The sequence below is a fragment of the Thermobia domestica genome, chromosome 4 (genome assembly GCF_964235325.1).
Source record: "Thermobia domestica chromosome 4, izTheDome1.hap1.1, whole genome shotgun sequence".
Classification (NCBI taxonomy): domain Eukaryota; kingdom Metazoa; phylum Arthropoda; class Insecta; order Zygentoma; family Lepismatidae; genus Thermobia; species Thermobia domestica.
The window spans coordinates 247,212,064-247,229,902 of record NC_137457.1 but is presented as its reverse complement, the minus strand read 5'-3'; the positions used below and the strand labels follow the sequence as shown (position 1 = coordinate 247,229,902).

General features: G+C 34.1%; 2 protein-coding genes across 2 annotated transcripts in view; one reads left to right on the top strand and one right to left on the bottom strand.

Annotated features, from left to right (window-relative positions):
- The window catches only part of LOC145683957 (uncharacterized), a 263,383-nt gene extending 255,638 nt beyond the window's left edge, over positions 1-7,745 (top strand). Inside the window, exon 11 of the mRNA XM_081755673.1 lies at positions 7,559-7,745. The gene's annotated coding sequence lies outside the window, so the exon portion shown is untranslated. The remainder of the gene's footprint in view (positions 1-7,558) is intronic.
- Positions 821-13,412, bottom strand: LOC145683958 (sodium channel protein Nach-like). Its single transcript, XM_081755676.1, has 5 exons — positions 13,107-13,412; positions 11,071-11,124; positions 8,698-8,803; positions 7,508-7,614; positions 821-1,414 (listed from the first exon to the last, which is right to left on the bottom strand). The coding sequence occupies exons 1-5, from the start codon at positions 13,213-13,215 to the stop codon at positions 1,299-1,301; spliced, it is 492 nt and encodes a 163-aa protein (XP_081611802.1). The 5' UTR covers positions 13,216-13,412; the 3' UTR covers positions 821-1,298.
- Positions 13,413-17,839: the final 4,427 nt, after the last annotated feature.

Here is a 17,839-nt window from a genome sequence, read left to right as displayed (position 1 = left end):
ATGTGTTTCACATTCGCCTATCACCTAGTATTCGGAGTTGAAGTCAGTGGAAAAGAATTGCTAGAAATCATCAGCTCTACTAAAAGTACATGAATAAGCGATGTTATAATGGTGCTATGTAAGTACTTTGTTTAATTATTTTCCATACATTTCGATATATTTTTCCCATTGTTTAAGAACAAACTTGAAACTAAAAAATAAATCTTATCATTCGTGTGTCGAGAGTTAATGTTTATATAACGAGTTAACCTAATCGAATAGTGACCGGCTAATATTTCAAATTGCTTATTGGTTAAATATGAAGTTACTAATAGTTGGAGATATGGTGATACGTGTTGATGTTCTCTTTTTTAGAAAAGTAATAAAGGTTGAAGAATGTAGTTTACAAAGTTCTTATATTTACTTTATAGAATTACGAATGTTCCATTTGTCATGTAAAATTGCACGAAAGAAAATATTGTATCTTGCATTTCGTAGTTTTTGCCTGTCAAGGAGTTTCGCCGCCGTGGGTTTCGCAATGAATAATGTTCTACTCGTGGTTTAATCTCTAAAGTCTTAAGCCGGAATCTAAAGATGAAGATATCTTGGGTCTACCTTAATAAAAGAGGTAACATAAACATACAAAACTAGATGTTATTTGAATTTCATTTTCCTTATCTTCAACTGAAACAATATAATGATCTATAATCGAGAAAATTGTGTGTATATATCAGAGAAAGTTGTCCACCAACTTTTGTTGACCCTAATTTCTGAACGAGACCATCACTAATTCTGACAACCAGACACAAACTGACACTAATTCAGTACTAATTCCTGCCATTAAATTTTCCGGTTCAGAGAAAGTGATTGGGCCAATGTGACATTGGCTCAGCCATTTTTGTTGTGCTTGTACTTCTCAACGAGACCAGCAATAATTATGGAAATCGGACATTAATTAGCACTAATACGGTACTCATTCCCGAAGTTAAAATTTTTCGATTTGGAGAAGACGGTTGGACCACTGTAAAGTTGATTCAGATATTTTTTCTGTGCTCTATCAGCGATACCACCACTAATTCTGGAAATCATATACTAACTAGCATTATTTCCTACCTCGAAACTTTTTCAATTCAGAGGAAGTGGTTGGGTCAATGTAAAGCTGGTCCAGTTATTTTTGTTGTACCCTAACTTCTCAACGAGACTAACATTAATTTTCTGAATCGGGCAATAATTAGTACTAATCCAGTACTAAGTCCAGGCTTGAAACCTTTTGAGTTGGAGAAAGTGATTGATTCAACCCCAAGCTAGGTAATTTTCTATTACTTCATTCTACTATAGAAAATAAATAATGGTCTGAGGAATATGTAGTAAAACAACTCTATTACGCTCATCATACTTGCTCCTACGAAAAGGCCGAAAACACCACCCAAAGACGCTGAAAAGAAGAATAAAATATATATTATTGAACAAGTACATTTGAAAATTATTAAATATATAACATATGCATTTTGATTATGATCAATACGTACATGTGAGTGCTCTATGGTCAATTTCCATCTTTATTTACAACTCAAGTGTTCGAGTTTCCTACGCGTAGTTGACAAAGTATAGTATTATAAAGCAAAGTCGGTTACCAAAAGTTTGCAACAAGATTGTACATTCAAAAAAATGATGATTAGCGTATTTCAGAAAATATTGTATTATTTCAATATATCTTCTCCAATTTAATATAAAATTATATTATATTGAATTCATATTATTTTAATTTGTTCAGTTTAAGTTACGAATACAATGTATTGGAACTGTATATTCCTATGTTTATGATAGATAAATAAATAATAACCAAAATTAATCTAGTTAATCTAAAGTTAACCAATTCTAGGCTTGATGAAAAAGAAAATATCAATGTTGAAAAAGTATAAGCGCCAGAAATGAATCATACCTAACGTAATTTAAAGGCAAATATTATACACTTTAGCAAAATAAAGCAACTCATGTTTCACTTTTATGTTAACACATCTTGGTGGGAAAATACATTTTCTGAGAGAACATATATTTAATAGTATATTTAATTCTATATAGTGAAGTTCAGAATAATGTGAATGCAAAACTCATCTAAAGTTTTTCACTAAGTACTTTCGACTTTAATAATATTCACATTGAAATAAGTACCAAACATATTTTCAATACTTTCATATACAAATGCTTGTTGGATAAAATGTTCAATCAACTACACATGAACTTTAAAAGAGTGAATAGATTAAGAGAAGTATTTAAATATTTCCGATTACTAAAGAGACTTGAAGTGTTAAACGCAGGAATGTGCATGAATGAGACGTTATTGTCTCGTTAATTAGTTTAGCTGCCCTTTCAGCAGCGAGGTTATATCAACATACTGTAGACCTACAGCTTAACCCCAGCAGACATCGAACCTATGTCTTCCACTTTAAAAACACGTAGAATAACAATATAACCACGAGGGAATTCAAGGTAAACTTAACTTGAGAAGAAAATTCAGAAAAAAGCTGGATCAATGACAATGTATATATATATATATATATATATATATATATATATATATATGTATATATATATATATATATATATATATATATATATATATATATATATATATATATACTCGAAAGCCATATTGTTCATCCTTAGTGTCAAAACCGATCCCTCTACTGTGGAAACAGACAGCATCATTTACAAATGTGTGTGTACATCGTTCCAAGAAAAAGTATCTTATGCCATCTTAGTAACCCCAAATATGTTTATTCTGACTTGATATCAGGCTATCCTAGTTCATGCAATGAATTCTTGTAGCAGAGAAAAAACTGAAGTTGGGAAGGTGGATTATATATAATTTATTACATCACCTTTACATCCACATGTGTCTTGCCTCTCTTTCAGTTGTGAACACTGCTGTAAAAATTGCGGGTGATTTGTGAGAGCCCTAGAAGAGGTTGATCAGTAAAGTATACTATCCTGATTGATTCTGTGAACGCCCAGTGTTTTGTACATGCTAAATGCAGCCTAAAACAAAGCATGTAAATAACCCTCTCTGTTTCGTTTGACTCCATTACGTCTGTTTCTTGCAAAGCTATAGTATTAAAGATATCTAATGTTTTCAAATATTTAAATATGTACTCTCTTCATCTGAGAACCTGGAACGAAAACGTCCGTGATACGCTTACCGAAGAAACCTCTGAAAACATAATTTCTTCTTCACACACTGGTTCCAAATTAATGACACGATCGTCATTCACCATAAATTGTTGGCATAAAATTAATCCTTAGAAAAAAAAACGAAATATTCATCAGTTTTGAAATCATTTTTAATTTCGCTGAAATCAATATGATGGAAGACTAACTGATGGATGGTGACTGGAGGGTGAATTGTTTACAAGGTACGGTTAGCTATTGGGTTGATCTGTCTATGGGGTTTTCTAATGGAAAATAAATGAATTCAGCAATCACCTCGAGGAATTGGAACAACTGATATCTGAGAACTCATCAACTGTAACAATTTGCGAAAGAAAACTTTCCAGCCAATACAATATTTCTTTGGGGGGCGCTGTGGCTCAGTGGTACAGCGTTCACCTCCGGTGCTTGGGGTCACTGGTTCGATCCCAGCTCACGCCGTGTGGACTTTGTGGTGGACAAACATCGTGCTCGTAGGTTTTCTCGGGGTTCTCCCGTTTCCTCCCACTTTCTTCATTCCACCATTTCACTCATCTCTCATCATTACCGTCTCTTTTCGAGTAACCGGCACAACCGTGGGACGTAAAACTTAAAGATTTCATTTCATTTTCAATATTTCTTTTGTTATATATTACATAAGGACCCTTCCATTGCAGCCATAGCAACCTATATTCCCGATTACAAAACAATGCGGTGCATTCTTTTCTCTCGCCATGTTCAGATTTTCTCTTCATATATTTCTCAATACGAAAAAATTACGGTGGCCCATCTACTTCAGCTTTATCAAGTTGATTGGCTCTTTTTGACTGTTGGAGATATAACTGCCTACTACCACCTGTAGGATTCCATTCACATAGAAGGTTGTGACAGCCAGGTAATTGATTTCTTTTGAGAAAAGTGGAATGCTCGATGTAAGTGACAACAGTCCTTCTCACTTCTCTACTGGCCCTGGGACACATTAGTGTATTGACCTTATTTTGCCTGTAATTGACTGATTATCGTGGAGTGTATGTTCATATTTTTCTGGAAGTAGTAATTATCCGATATATACTGTGGGTCTGCTCTTGACAGTCTATAAAATATTAAAACTTTTACTTCGAACCGTGTAGATGTTCAAATATTGCGTTGAGGGAATTTTACTCTCCTCATGACCTCTTTGTTCCTGATTCTACATTTCTATTTGAACAGAGAACAATAGAATTTGACAGTTATTGTATTCCAAAATACAGAGGGGAGAGCAGATGAGGATGAACACCATGGTGGTCCGGCAACATGCATCAGACCATCTCGACCCTTCGCCATGTTTTTAACATTTTAACCTTGGTTGCCAATATTTTTACAATAGTTGTAGGGTAATTGACTGATTGGTAATGAGCTCAACGATACTACAATAAAACAGTTTTTTTTAAATCGGGCTTAAGTTCTATACAAGAGGTTTTTTCCATCCCGTTAGCTATCACATTTTATCCATATTATACCAGTTTCAATCACATTATGCCGATATCCCAAAAATAGAATGTCACAGGAAATACATTAGCACCATTCCAAGATAAACAATACTGAAGAAGTTATGTTCTACTAATCCTATGAACTATCAGCACTCGCGACAGTGCACACAACCAAGTTTCCTTGGCAGTATAAAATAGCTTTATGCGAACGACTGCATAGAACGACGAACGACTGCTTTATACAAACGAATGGACATTTTTGAGATATTACCGCTTAGCAACTAATCATGTCAGCAGCACCAAATTCCACACATTTACTAGCAATAACAAGTTATACAAAAGTTTCAAATTTTAAGTGTAAGCACCATAGGGGGTTGAGATGTGAATTCCTTTAAATTACTTTTTTTTTTGCCTCAGTCACTCACTGACATAAATGTTGGTATGTTCAGGACTAGCTCATGAAAACGAAATATTGTACAATGAGAGGGGATATTATGTACATCTCCAGAAAATTTTAACACCTTTATTATAACTGCTAGGGAATCAAATGATGCCATTAACCACCATTTAGACTGAAATTGTCAATTTCAAGACATCAGTGAAGAGTAATTAATAACGTCAGCAACACCAAATTACGTCATCAATGCATAGTTACTAGTAATGATACGTCGTACAAAGGTACCATAGAAGGAATCTTCCTTGTGTGGGACCATAGAAGTTGAGAAATAAGCCCCAAATACAGCTGATAGCTGATAGTTTTTCATAGCTGACTAACTGCTTGACATAATAGTTTACTCGTTTAGTACTAGCTACAAATACGAAATCTCGTACATCATGAACAAGTACATTTCCAGCAAATACCAACATTTTATGTATCACAGCTAAGGGGACCAAACAGCACCACTCCTTGTATATATGACAGTTTTCAACATGACTGCTGACTAATCAATAGTGTCAGCAATGCCAAATTGCAGACAATTGCTAGCAGGTCAGTATTAAGGACGGAACGATCACCTCCATGGGCTCGAAGATTTTTAAAAAACATATCGTATTGTCAAAGCACGAGAAAATCAACTCACTCTGTGTTATCCGCCACAAAGCTATCAGGACATGAGCCAGGATTGAACGAGAAATCCTACGCACCAGAAATGAGCGCTTGATCAGTGAAATGCCGTGCCCCATTTGCTTATTAGTAATACCATGTAATGGAAGTTTTAGTTTCCTTCCCCAATAGATATAGCTGGGAAATATTCTCCAGCGTATAGTGAAATGGAATAATCCATTTCTCTAATTATGATATGATTTCTTTTTTTTAGAGTCACATAAATTGGAACGAGTTATCAATGTGAATCTGAGCAAATATAAGCCGAGTTTTAACGACGACAGGTACTTGCCTTTGAGGATGGCACCCACCCATATCATTCCCGGAAAAGAAGTGTTACAGACACTCTCTCAGTTATGTTTGTAGGTACTTTAAGTACTATTGAACAAGTGTATGGTGTTATATTTAGAGTCAACCTCTCATTTGATCTAATTTCAATGTGAAATTCGCTCATTACAATTACCCATTGCCAACTTTGCACAACTCACACAAAATAAGAATTATTCTACCTCCAGCACATTATAGCTATATATATATCAGTTTAAGAAAGAATTATAACAAAAATTGGACCACTCTTTAATCTTTCCGTTGCGCGGTGGCTAGATTTAATACCGCTCTGCTGTATGTCTTTGGGATACTCCCCCGCATGGTATGTTCCTAGGAGAATCTCCTGGAAGAAGAATCGTATGTCCGTTCGTATGTAGTTCTTTGAGTTTTATATGTTTCTGCTCTTCCACCAATGCTTATTGACAAGGCATGACTTAGGTTCGCTCGACCATGCTCTACAGTTTTCGTGAAACTTGTTCTTATCTACACTGATTCGCAAAGCCTTATTGTAAATTAGCAAACTTTTAACAGTAAAAACTCCCAAAAACACACTTTTGAAATGCCAGCAACAGCGTTATGTCATCGCTCTTTTTTGAGTGCCAGATATGTTGGTATCCAGGGAAGCTAACGTCCTGATGCAAATCAAAACTGTCACTTCGGCAAGGAATTAACTGGAGGCCTTTTCTCCGTACTCTAACATTAATAGTTATTTCATTCAAGGGATGACATCTTCTTTTCAACTAGAGTGGGCCCATGCTAATGAAAATAAACTTCATTCAGTGAAACCTATAGCATGCAACTGGCAGAAGCCGTCGTGTACTTGTCGCCGAGATGAAGTGATCCTGACACGTTTTGGTATCGGTTACTCACTCACCTATTCTCACCTATTCCTGTTTAGTTAGTAACAAAAACCCTACTACTGTTAAAAGTGTTTCCACTCACTGAACATTCGTCGCATTCTACAGAATGTTTTTTTTTTAATCTGTCTTTCTGCTGACGCTGCCGTAATAGCTACAGTAATCAATTAATTCTGTTTATTGCCATATGCTCACTACGTCGATTCTCCATAAATATTCGCTTTCTAATCATGTCTTCTTTAGTTTTTGAATTATATTCATTGGACATTCAAATAAATGTTTCATTACATTTCTCCTCTTTATTAAATATTAAATCAATAGTCAGAAGTAGCACTAACTGCTGTTGACAATATTTTTTTTTTACCTTTTCAGAAAATGCTTTTGATGGATATTTGATAAAGAAAGTATACTTCATCTCACGTTATTTTAGTAGAAAGAGATTTGACAATATATGCGATTTGTAAATAAATTCCTTTCACATTTGGTTGTATTCATAAAAAGCGCATCATTGCAGTGAGTCTGTTAAAATTCTCCTCAAATATTATGACCCTTTAAAAGAACGAAATAAAATGTATGTATAATCTTACCCACAACGGTGAACATTCCTCTAATAACTCTCATTCTTCTTCTTGTTTTAGATAGTGAAACACGAAAATGGACTCTCGAAATATCTCCAGGAGAGGCACTTTCACCACTACAATTTAAAAAGACACATTTAAGTATAATAGAAAATGTGACATAATTAATTGAATTTGTGACATTTATAATGAAGGAATATCAATGACAATACTTGGTGTCTTGGTAAAAGAAAATTTGAAAATCTCATGGAAGCTATGTTAAAGTTTTAAACCAATAATATATCTATTATGTTGTAATAATATAACAGATTAAAATGAATATACAAATTTGTTTAAAAATTCATTATATTGCTAGCTATCTATTTTGTTAAATGTAATTCAATTAATTTATCGTAATTAATCTTCGAAAATTCTTATTGTGAAACTTATCGCTTTTGATGTACTATTCTTAACTTTATATATTTTCTAATATAATTTTGGATGTATACTTCAAGGTATAAGCCTCTACAACAACTTAATTTCTCTATTGCAAACAAATTTTGCTGCAACCTATAAAATAGTTATTACGATTTTTTTTTCAAATATAAAGGAGTACGCAAACTGTGGGGTTCATTGTAGGGTTCTATTTAACAAGTCGTTAATTTCTTGAGAAGGTATATTCTATACTTGAGCATATTTCGAAAAAGACAATCGAAGTATAAATATTGTTATATATAGTAAAGGGGCGCATTTGGGATTAATTCCCTTTGGAAGCAATTCATGAATCTTTGTACTTTCAGAAAATTGGATTAAGATTACATGAAAAATATTTATTATATTTTTTATGTATCAGCATTATACATATGCTTTTCTACTCGTTCTATGAAATTCGTTTTCATTAAACATATATGAATTTTCTGATATTCATATCTAAAATATTTACTTACTAGTGAGTTATTTTAGTTTAAACTAAAATAACTAGTTTAAAATATTTAGTGGTTCTAGATCAAGGTATGAAAATATGTTGTGTATTTAAGTATTTAACATAAAAAGTGGTGTATAGCTGCTACTTACTTCCCCGCTACTATTATTTCCATTATTAATATCTACGCTAAGTTACGTGTAGTCCTCGTTAAATATTGCTAATTACGAATAGTAAAAGAAATGAAATGAAATCTTTAAGTTTTACGTCCCACGGTAATTACGAATAGTATACATACCTCACACCAGCACCAAGCACTAAATCAACTTGAAGGCAAGATAAGGGGCATTTGCAATTAAGTCCAATTTCACTATCTTCAAATGCGTAAACTGGTTCTAATTTATCTGAAAAGTAATTATAAATAGTTCAAGATAGTGTTTTCAAACATATAGACTTATTTAATAATCAACTTTATTACGGTACCTAACACAATATCTCAGTGCTAATTTACATTCCTTCTTTAGGACAGAAAAACTAAATATTGTTTTATATGTTATTAACACTGGATAACCTTAAAATAAAGTTAATACTTTGTCATTGAGGAAGAGAAGTTCAATTTTTTTTCATTTAAAGGAAAGGAAATTGTTTGTTACAAATTTAAGGATTTAATAGCTAAAAATCCAAAATTCGATATTGGCTTTCCTGTCATTTAGAATAAATTATAGTATAACATTTCTAACAGTACTTTATTTTGTTACATTTAATACTAAAAGGATGACAATCTGTGCCTATCTGAAATACCGACAGTTGTTATTTTGACTCATGCCTTTCTTTAGTTCAAATAAAGTCTTCACATTGTGGTTGTTTATGCTTAAAGACCTAATTCGTTAGTAATATAGTAATAATAATAATAACAACAAGAAGAAAGAGGTGAGAAACCGGTTCAGTTCACGTTTCTGAACATAAACTGATTTTATTTTAAAATTACCATAGCAACACAAATTTAGTAGATTAGTTAATAATTATTGACTTACTTTATCATTTATTATTATATGCTCATACCAAAATCTTTAAGTTTTAAGTCCCACGATTATGCCGGTTAGGCTAAAGGAGACAGTGATGGTGAGAAATGTATGAAATGGTGGAATGAAGAAAGTGGGAGGAAACGGGAGCACGTCGAGAAAACGCACACACACAGTGTTCGTCCACCACAAAGCTCACTTGGCGCGAGCTGGCATCGAACCAGGGACCCCACGCACCAGAGGTTATATGCTCATACTACTTACAAGGAATATCAACTCAGTGATTCAAGCCGATTTCGATAAAATTTGGCAGGCAGATACTACGCATGAAATAAACGATTATATGTTGTTTTTTTTAATTTTCTGCGTAAGAACTTAGCTTCGGGGTATAAGCTCCTGTCCAAATTTTGAAAATGGACACCAAGTGAAAACGACACCGCGCTGCCTAGACGTAAAACAAGGGAATGCGTGTTTCATGTTTTCTTTCAAAAATCATTTCAGTGGAGCAGAGATCTCTCCAAACATATTAGTACCAAATTTCAAAATTAATAAATGAAATGAAATGAAATCTTTCAGTTTAACGTCCAGAATTACGTCCGTTAGGCTAACGGAGACAGTTGATTATGACAAGTGAATTATCATGGAAGAATTGGTGAAATGAGATTGTGGGAAGAAACGCGAGTACCCTCCAAAAACCATGGACACGATGTTGTCTACCACAAACGTATTTGGATGGGAATCGAACCAGGGACCCCACGTATCAGCACTCTACCACTGAGGCACTGTGCCCTCCCCCTCATCAAAATGAGTAATGATGGAAGTTTAAAACTTCTAAAGTAGTCGATATGTAGGACTGTAACGAAACTGCGTTCAGAGATATTATGTACAAAAGAAACGAATGTATGTTTTTCTTCTATCTTCTGCGGAAGACTGGTTTCTGGGCGGAAAAGTCCCAATCCATCTGTTTGAAAATCGACACAAATAATCCGAGGCGAACGAAATTGCACACATATATACTAGACGTAAAATAAAAGAATATATGTTTTGTATTATCTTTGAAAAAGACGTTTGAGTGATGCAGAGTACCCTCAAACTTATTAACACAACATGTCAAAACTAGTAATGGAGATAGTTCACAAGTACCTAAACTATATGCATGACGGTAACGCATATTCAAGATACCTTATAAACTTATGTGACATTGCCTCATTGTTGATTAATTTATTATTTCCATAGTAACTATCATAAGGTATTCATTTAATAAATTTAACAGATAAAACTGAAAGTAATAAATCCAATATGTATAAAATATAACTAAACACACAGTTTGAGACGCTTTCAATGGACTAATGGTTTTCTTCAATGTGTTGCTACCACTCGTAATCAGAAAAAGAAGCAAGAAATATAATAACTTCAATTGTCTCCACAACGTAACAGTTTATTACTTCCAATTGAATTTCACACTATTTTAAGACCTCATATTATGAATGTAACCGAATAGTGTTGTTTAAACATTAGTTTGTAGTATAGCTGTAAGAAATATATGTAAGACACACTTTATTCTAAATCATGTGAAATGGATTTAAAAATTTCTGGCGTAGTTAGGCTAAACACTTACTTAGATTTTATTTTAATACTACGAAACATACCTTTTATATTTTCAATACATTTTCTGCCGGCATAATCACACAAAACTTGGTTTTCTGTAAGGAAAAGGATTTTAAAGTTACTCAGGAAACAATATATATTGTATCTATATTCAGTTACTGGTTAATTGACTTCTTATCTTTATATTTGTAATTATTTGCATTAATTTTCTAAAACTATGTTATTTCATTGTGCTTCTCTGACCGAGCAACTGGAAAGCATCCAATAAATATTATATTGAAGTCATTTTCAACAGGGCACAAGTTAAATATTTGAACTGTACTAAAAGGAAGTTCTAGAATTCATAATCTTGTTATATATATTGATGTGAAAGCTAAAATAGTTATAATTTATCAACGTAGACTGAAACACCTAATGTGGATGTACTTATTAGAAGCAATCCGTGCACTGAACCGAAATGGAAACGAAATGAAATTTCTCACTTTGCGTTTTTACGGTTAGTCCGTGCACGCTAAAGGAAATGGATGACTGACTAAAGTGAACGATCATAAATAATTTTTGGAATAAAAATATGAAGAGAAACTGCTAAACCTTGAGAAATACTGTGGAGACGATGATGTCCATCACAAACTCATATGAACGCGGATCAAACCTGGAAAATCTCGCACAATAAGTGAGAGCTTTCTACTTACACAAAATTTGGACATAAATTGGAATATTTAAAAGAAAGTACTAAGTTACTAGCTTTGTTTTATTGTTGTTTAAAATTTTAAAAAAAAATGAGTTATAATTGTTTATGTATATGCATTTGTTAACTCTCAGTTCACATTTTACATTAATTTCTGGTAGCAATTGTCGCTTTTCATACATATGTATTACAATTTCAAATTGAAAGAATGTTCGCAGAGAGAGAGAGAGTGGCATCGACTTAAAGGAAAAGAAAAAAAGTGTAATGTCATCTACAGATATGGACTAATCGTTAATGTGGTTATGAGTCAAGTATCACGAAATGAGAATCTTAACGGCCTCCGATAAAACATTATTGCTTACCATCGTAGATACAGAAGATGTATCATACTTCATAGGGAAATACATGATGTATTTATGTATACAGAAGATTGAAGGGCGCTTAAAGGCTGTATCTAGACAATAATATTTTCAATGTAAATAACGTCTATTGTAACAGAAAAGTAAAAGATATGATTATTTAAATAATTTCCACATCTTGTTATTATAAAGAAAATCAGATATTCGAACAATGAAGAGATAAAATTAGGAATCATCGGGTACAAGAGGTAACTAATATACATTCCTAAGTTCTAGGAATGATAAAATAACCTGGTAAACGTTGAATCAGAAGAAAGGCAATCATATGTCTACCATCTGTTTCAAATAAAATGAGACGAAACTATATACTCCCCTCCTCCTCTCTAAATTATTAGCTTTTATATAGTAAAGTGAAACATACACTACATATTTCAATTACCAATAGTTATAATTAAACACCGAAGCATAAGGAAGGAGAAAAGAACCAAAAAATTTAATTGAGATGGAATGAGGAGTTCATCGCACTAGGAATGAACGCTCAACCATGAGGTCATTAGGTCACTCTCATCTATGTGAACACTGATTGGAATTCACAGTCCAAGTTGCTTACGTGAAAGCGACGTTTATTGATAATATATTACACATCTAAAATGACAATGTATTCAGCAAAGAAACATGGTGACAATTGTATGTGAATACATTGAAGACTTTTACTACTGTAAAAGTATAGAAAGTGTGATTATTAACTCTAATGTTCATATTATCTGAATTTTTGAAGCATAAACTATAATGAGATCAGAACACAAACTGAAGTTATCCCAGATTTCGCTAAAATGTGGACAAATCTTATATTCAAATCAATGTGTAAGTTATTTTTTGTGAAATTTCACTAATTTTACGTATCTCGTATATATTTCATTATGCGTTGCCTGTCAATATTATTAGAAAATTCTACTTATAACACATTTAATAAATTGTAAAGTTTACTATCTACTTTACTATCATGTTTATTATCTTGCCAGTGTCTTACCAGTGTTGTATCCTACCAATATGTCGGTACAATTGCATAATTTTAACTTTTCTTCCAGCCTACATTGTGCTATACAGGCTGAGTAACTATAAAAAGGGAATGTCCACATGTTTTCGTTCTCGTCTGGAAATCTGCACTTTCTTGAGGTTACAGGAATACTTCGGACATCATCATCTGCTACCTCTTGCACAAACAGGGCAAGTCCGTATTGGTATTTACTTGTTATTGGACTTTCACTGGCGTATGATGTCCCGAAACCTCGCTGTAGTGGAACTTCATAATTGTGTAGAGAGATACCCTATGGCAAAATAAATAGACTAATTATATCATAGTTCTGTATTTTAGATCATTTCCTTCATGCAGATAATTTATTCACTTTAGTTATTGAAGCACTTGTTATTACTTTATGCATCCCTATATAACATTGTAATCATATATGTTGAATTATTTTCTCACACATACTCTTACTATAAACACAAAGTCATCAGTTGAAACTTCATCTGACTTCAAATGGTACTGTTAAGGCTCCAATTATCCTCAAGTCGTGTCTATTGTGAAGAGATCAGGCAATACCTTTAATTAACCATATGTATTTATAAGATTTATTCTCAAAGCCATAATTTATATTTCCATTCTAGTTGCCAAATACCCATTCTTAACTTTCAGTCGAATTATAAATAATTCGTAACTTGTGAATTAATATTCCAATAATTGCTGTAATTAAAGACAAAAAAAATACAAACAATCTCATTTATAACCATATTACTCATACGCGCGAGAATACTACCTGTTCTAGTAGAACAAGTTTTTATCTTTATTGGGTTGATCAGCATGATATTATTTTTCAGAATTGCGGATTGAATAAAACTATCAAGACTTAGAACCCGAGGGGGGAACTGATTTTTTGGTTCGTGGACAGTGTACTTGAGAGAATCGACCGAGTTAGAGTTTGCTGCCCAAGCTTTGGCAGAAGTGCCCAGAAAGACAGTTTTTGAGCTGGTCGTGAACGATGAACGCCAAAAATTCAAATGTGGAAGAACAGAAAAATCAAGACAGTTCGAGCTGTCTGGCCAATCATAACATCAAGTGGTTGTCCCGAACAGTTGTCAGCTCGTACCTTGCCATTCAAAGATAACACCCAAAAGAACTGTTTTGTCTTACAATTGCTTTGTTTTGCCTTAATTAAGTTACCTTGTATTATCTTCATTAATTCATGTATCATTGCCGAAACTTTAACTTCATTACATATTCAAAATGATTTGCTTTCCTCAGAGTTTATTTGCTAATTAAGACAAACTATTTCCAAAGCTAGAATGAATGGCATTCAAAGACACCTATGTAGAGTGTCGAACACTAACTCGTTCGGCCATAGCCCATTGACACCGCCTGCCCGAAAATATCGAGAGGACAACAAAACTGTCCTTGAAAAAAAAAAACATGTCACAATAATTATTGTGCACTAGTGATCCATTCCCAAGTTAATTCCTCCTTTCTTTTACTTACCTTTTACCTTTCTTTCCATCAATATGTTTATCTTTATATTTTATTTATGCAGTGCTATGCTTTTGATTCCAGACTTTAAATAAAATCTCGAAGGGGTCAGTTTGCATTCCTTACATCAATTTGCTATTAATTAAATTCTTCTACAAGGACTGACTACCTCCAACATGCTCAGTATGAGACTAGAAAATAAATCTAATAATTACGCGTTAAATTTAATTAATCTCTTTCATTTGTTTTAATAAGTTACTACGGAGAAAATTAAATATCAGAGTGATGTGATGGTAAGGAAAATTGAGAACTATGTAATCAAAAACCAGAAATTATAAACACTAATATCCTTTACAATAATAAACAAAGGAGGTATCCTCCTTAAAGATTGATAAAGTTTTCGTTTTGCATGTAGATTTGAAATACACGTAATAACCTGAGAGATTGCTAATTAAAAAAAAAAAAACTACTATTATATGTTAGGTTGACAACATTGCTAATATGGAAGGTATTAACGGAGTATATCAATCTACTTTTACTTATTGATATTTACTTTCTACAAACTTTACGCTTCTTCTACCAATTATTTTAAAAGTTAGAAGAAGGGATCAGTATGGTCCGTCCTTATATATTTTCTTTTATGGTTTGGGTATGAAACCTCTTGGTCGAAATCTCGCAGCGAAAAGCTCACAAAGCACAATCTCGCCTGCTCAACATCTTGGTGCCCAAAACCTCGTGGTGCGAAATCCCGCCTAGGCGATTTCCCAAGTGTAGGACGTTTAAGATATTGCTGTATGCAATATATGGAACCCTTATTAAAACTAACTTGAGCAATCTAACCACCATTATCATACACCTCTCTGTAATGGGCATCTCCATCAAATAAACTGCTTTGCCTCGGCAAAAATATATGTAATGTTTCGAGGCATATTCCTCTATTTCACGGAGACTCAGGTACGAATGTGGACAGTCTTATTTCCCCATCCAATATTTATTCGCTCGTTCATTACGAGCAGGAACTATTCTCAATTCAAAGATTTTAACACAGAATACACTTTCTGCAATATTAAAATAAATCTGACTACAGTAGAGAGTAAATTAATATAAAATGGTTCAGTCGTTTTCCCGTGAAGGTAAGATATACAATATCGAATTTAATGTAGAGTAAAGATATATGAGTTGCCCTGTCCGAACTTAACATAGGAATTCTCGGAAACTTTGAGATATATGTTCCCTTATTTTTAATGATACTTTTCAACGCTTCAACTAGTAATTAGGTATAATGTTTCATCTTTTTGACTTATGTGATTTAAGAGATACTAAGATCTTGGTATAAATTTTGAACTCCGTCAGAATTCCCAGATCACATTGACAAAACAATGTAAATGAAATAGCTTCCATCAGAATTGTCAATAGGAGTTCCGGAGAGAGGAACTAGCCCCTGACTTTGGGATTTGTATATTATAGTAATACAACTATGAACAACAAGATAATCAAGAAAGTTCTGTCACTTTTTCACCCACCATCTTCAAATATCAATATGTCATCTAAAACGTACCTGGAAGATCAAAAATAGTCCCCATCAACATCGACGACGTCTGCCAACGTTCTGGAAGGCTATGGATTCCATCGCAGTAGAACTTGGTGGGCCATGAAGCCAGCAACGTATCAAGTGCATTTTGCACCTCATCTAGGCATTTCAACTGGCGTCCTCTAAGATGATCGTCCAAGGAATGGAACAGGTAATAATCCGGACGGTGCAATGTCCGGACAGTATAGCGGATGCAATAGTGTTTCTTCTCAAATGCGTAGAATAGTGTGCCGGGTCACCCTTGCCACGTGGGACATAGCGTTGTCCTATAAGAGGACACCTTTGCGATTCAGAAGTGCTGGCTCCAGATTCTTGAGTTTTTCTTGAACACGGCTCACTTGCTGACAGTACACAGTTGCATTGATTGTCTGACCAGATGGTAGCAATTCCCGATGCATGATGTCGCGAGCAATCCATTAAACACACGGAAGGACCTTCTTCTGGTGCAGTGCTGGTTTCCGCTGTTTTGGAATCGGTTCATGGGATGCTAACCAATGATGACGACACCGTGGAGCTTTGTACAGGATCCACTTCTCACCACATGTCAACACCCTGTCCAGAAATGGCTCCTTCCTCAGACGAGACAGCAAAGAAACTCAGGTGTCTGCTCGCTTTGCCTTTTGACCCGGAGTCAAATCATGGGGAACCCATAGACACAACTTGTAGTGCTTCCCAAGTTGATGGAGGTGCTGCCGAATGGTTTTTCTACTCACACTGAACTGTAGTCCCAGTTCATCATATGTCTGGCCACTGTTCGCCTCAACTACTGCCTGAAGATCTTCATTATGTACATGTATTAGTCTTCCGACACGTAGTGAGTCTTCAAATGTTTCTAACTTGTTCTTAAACTTGTTAAACTACCGCTACACTGTCCGCGTAGTCACGCCACTCTCAGGAAAGGCCTAACATCTTTAGCCCCGCTGCAGCGACGCTTGACCCCAGTTTGAACTCGTACAGCGTACCTTTGTGGAGATCCTTGTTCACTCTGTCCTTACGCAAGTTCACTGTGTAACTGAATTGTCAGAACCAGGTAGTATGTTGGATATACCCACACCAACAATTGACCTTCGTCTTATTTCCATTCGCATTCAAGTTACGGTGTGAGGGCCAATTGAACACAGATCTCCACAAGAAGCTACAGAACTTTCTTGGTTACTTTTATAATTTTGTTTATATTCAGAACGTTTCCTTGTTCCACCCCAAAGCAAGGCAAAAGAGTGCTGATGGATTTGATTGAAATATATTCCATTCGAATTTATTTTACGATTATAGATCCATTAATTTTGTAACCCGTTATTTTTTTTAAATTTAGTGTCTAAATTAAGAATTTCTTCCCATGTTACTTAAGTATTTCTTCTTATTATTTTGATCCCAGAAACTACTGTACATATCGTTATAGTAAGATTTTGTTTTGGTAAAATGTCGGCCTTTTTAGCTTTAGCTCAGTAAGATTTGATCCACGAAGCTTTGGCAGGCGAAATGTTGGATTCTGGGCAGAGATGTTTCGGAGGTGTGTCTTATGTATATATTCTAATTCTTCCTATATAGCTTTTCAAATTAGCATTCTTCTAGTGAATAAAAAATTTACTTACTATAATTCTTTGACCTTCCCAAAGATAATGAAATATTAATTCTAGGCTTTCATTTGTAC

Bases quoted from the DNA above. Each gene is read 5' to 3' on its own strand.
- LOC145683958 (XM_081755676.1), bottom strand. From the start codon at position 13,215: ATGTGGACATTCCCTTTTTATAGTTACTCAGCCTGTATAGCACAATGT. The intron at 8,804-11,070 runs GTATGTTTCGTA...ATTACTTTTCAG, and splicing joins ATGTATTGAAAATATAAAAG to ATAAATTAGAACCAGTTTAC. The intron at 1,415-7,507 runs GTAAGATTATAC...TCTTCTTTTCAG, and splicing joins AGGAATGTTCACCGTTGTGG to CGTCTTTGGGTGGTGTTTTC.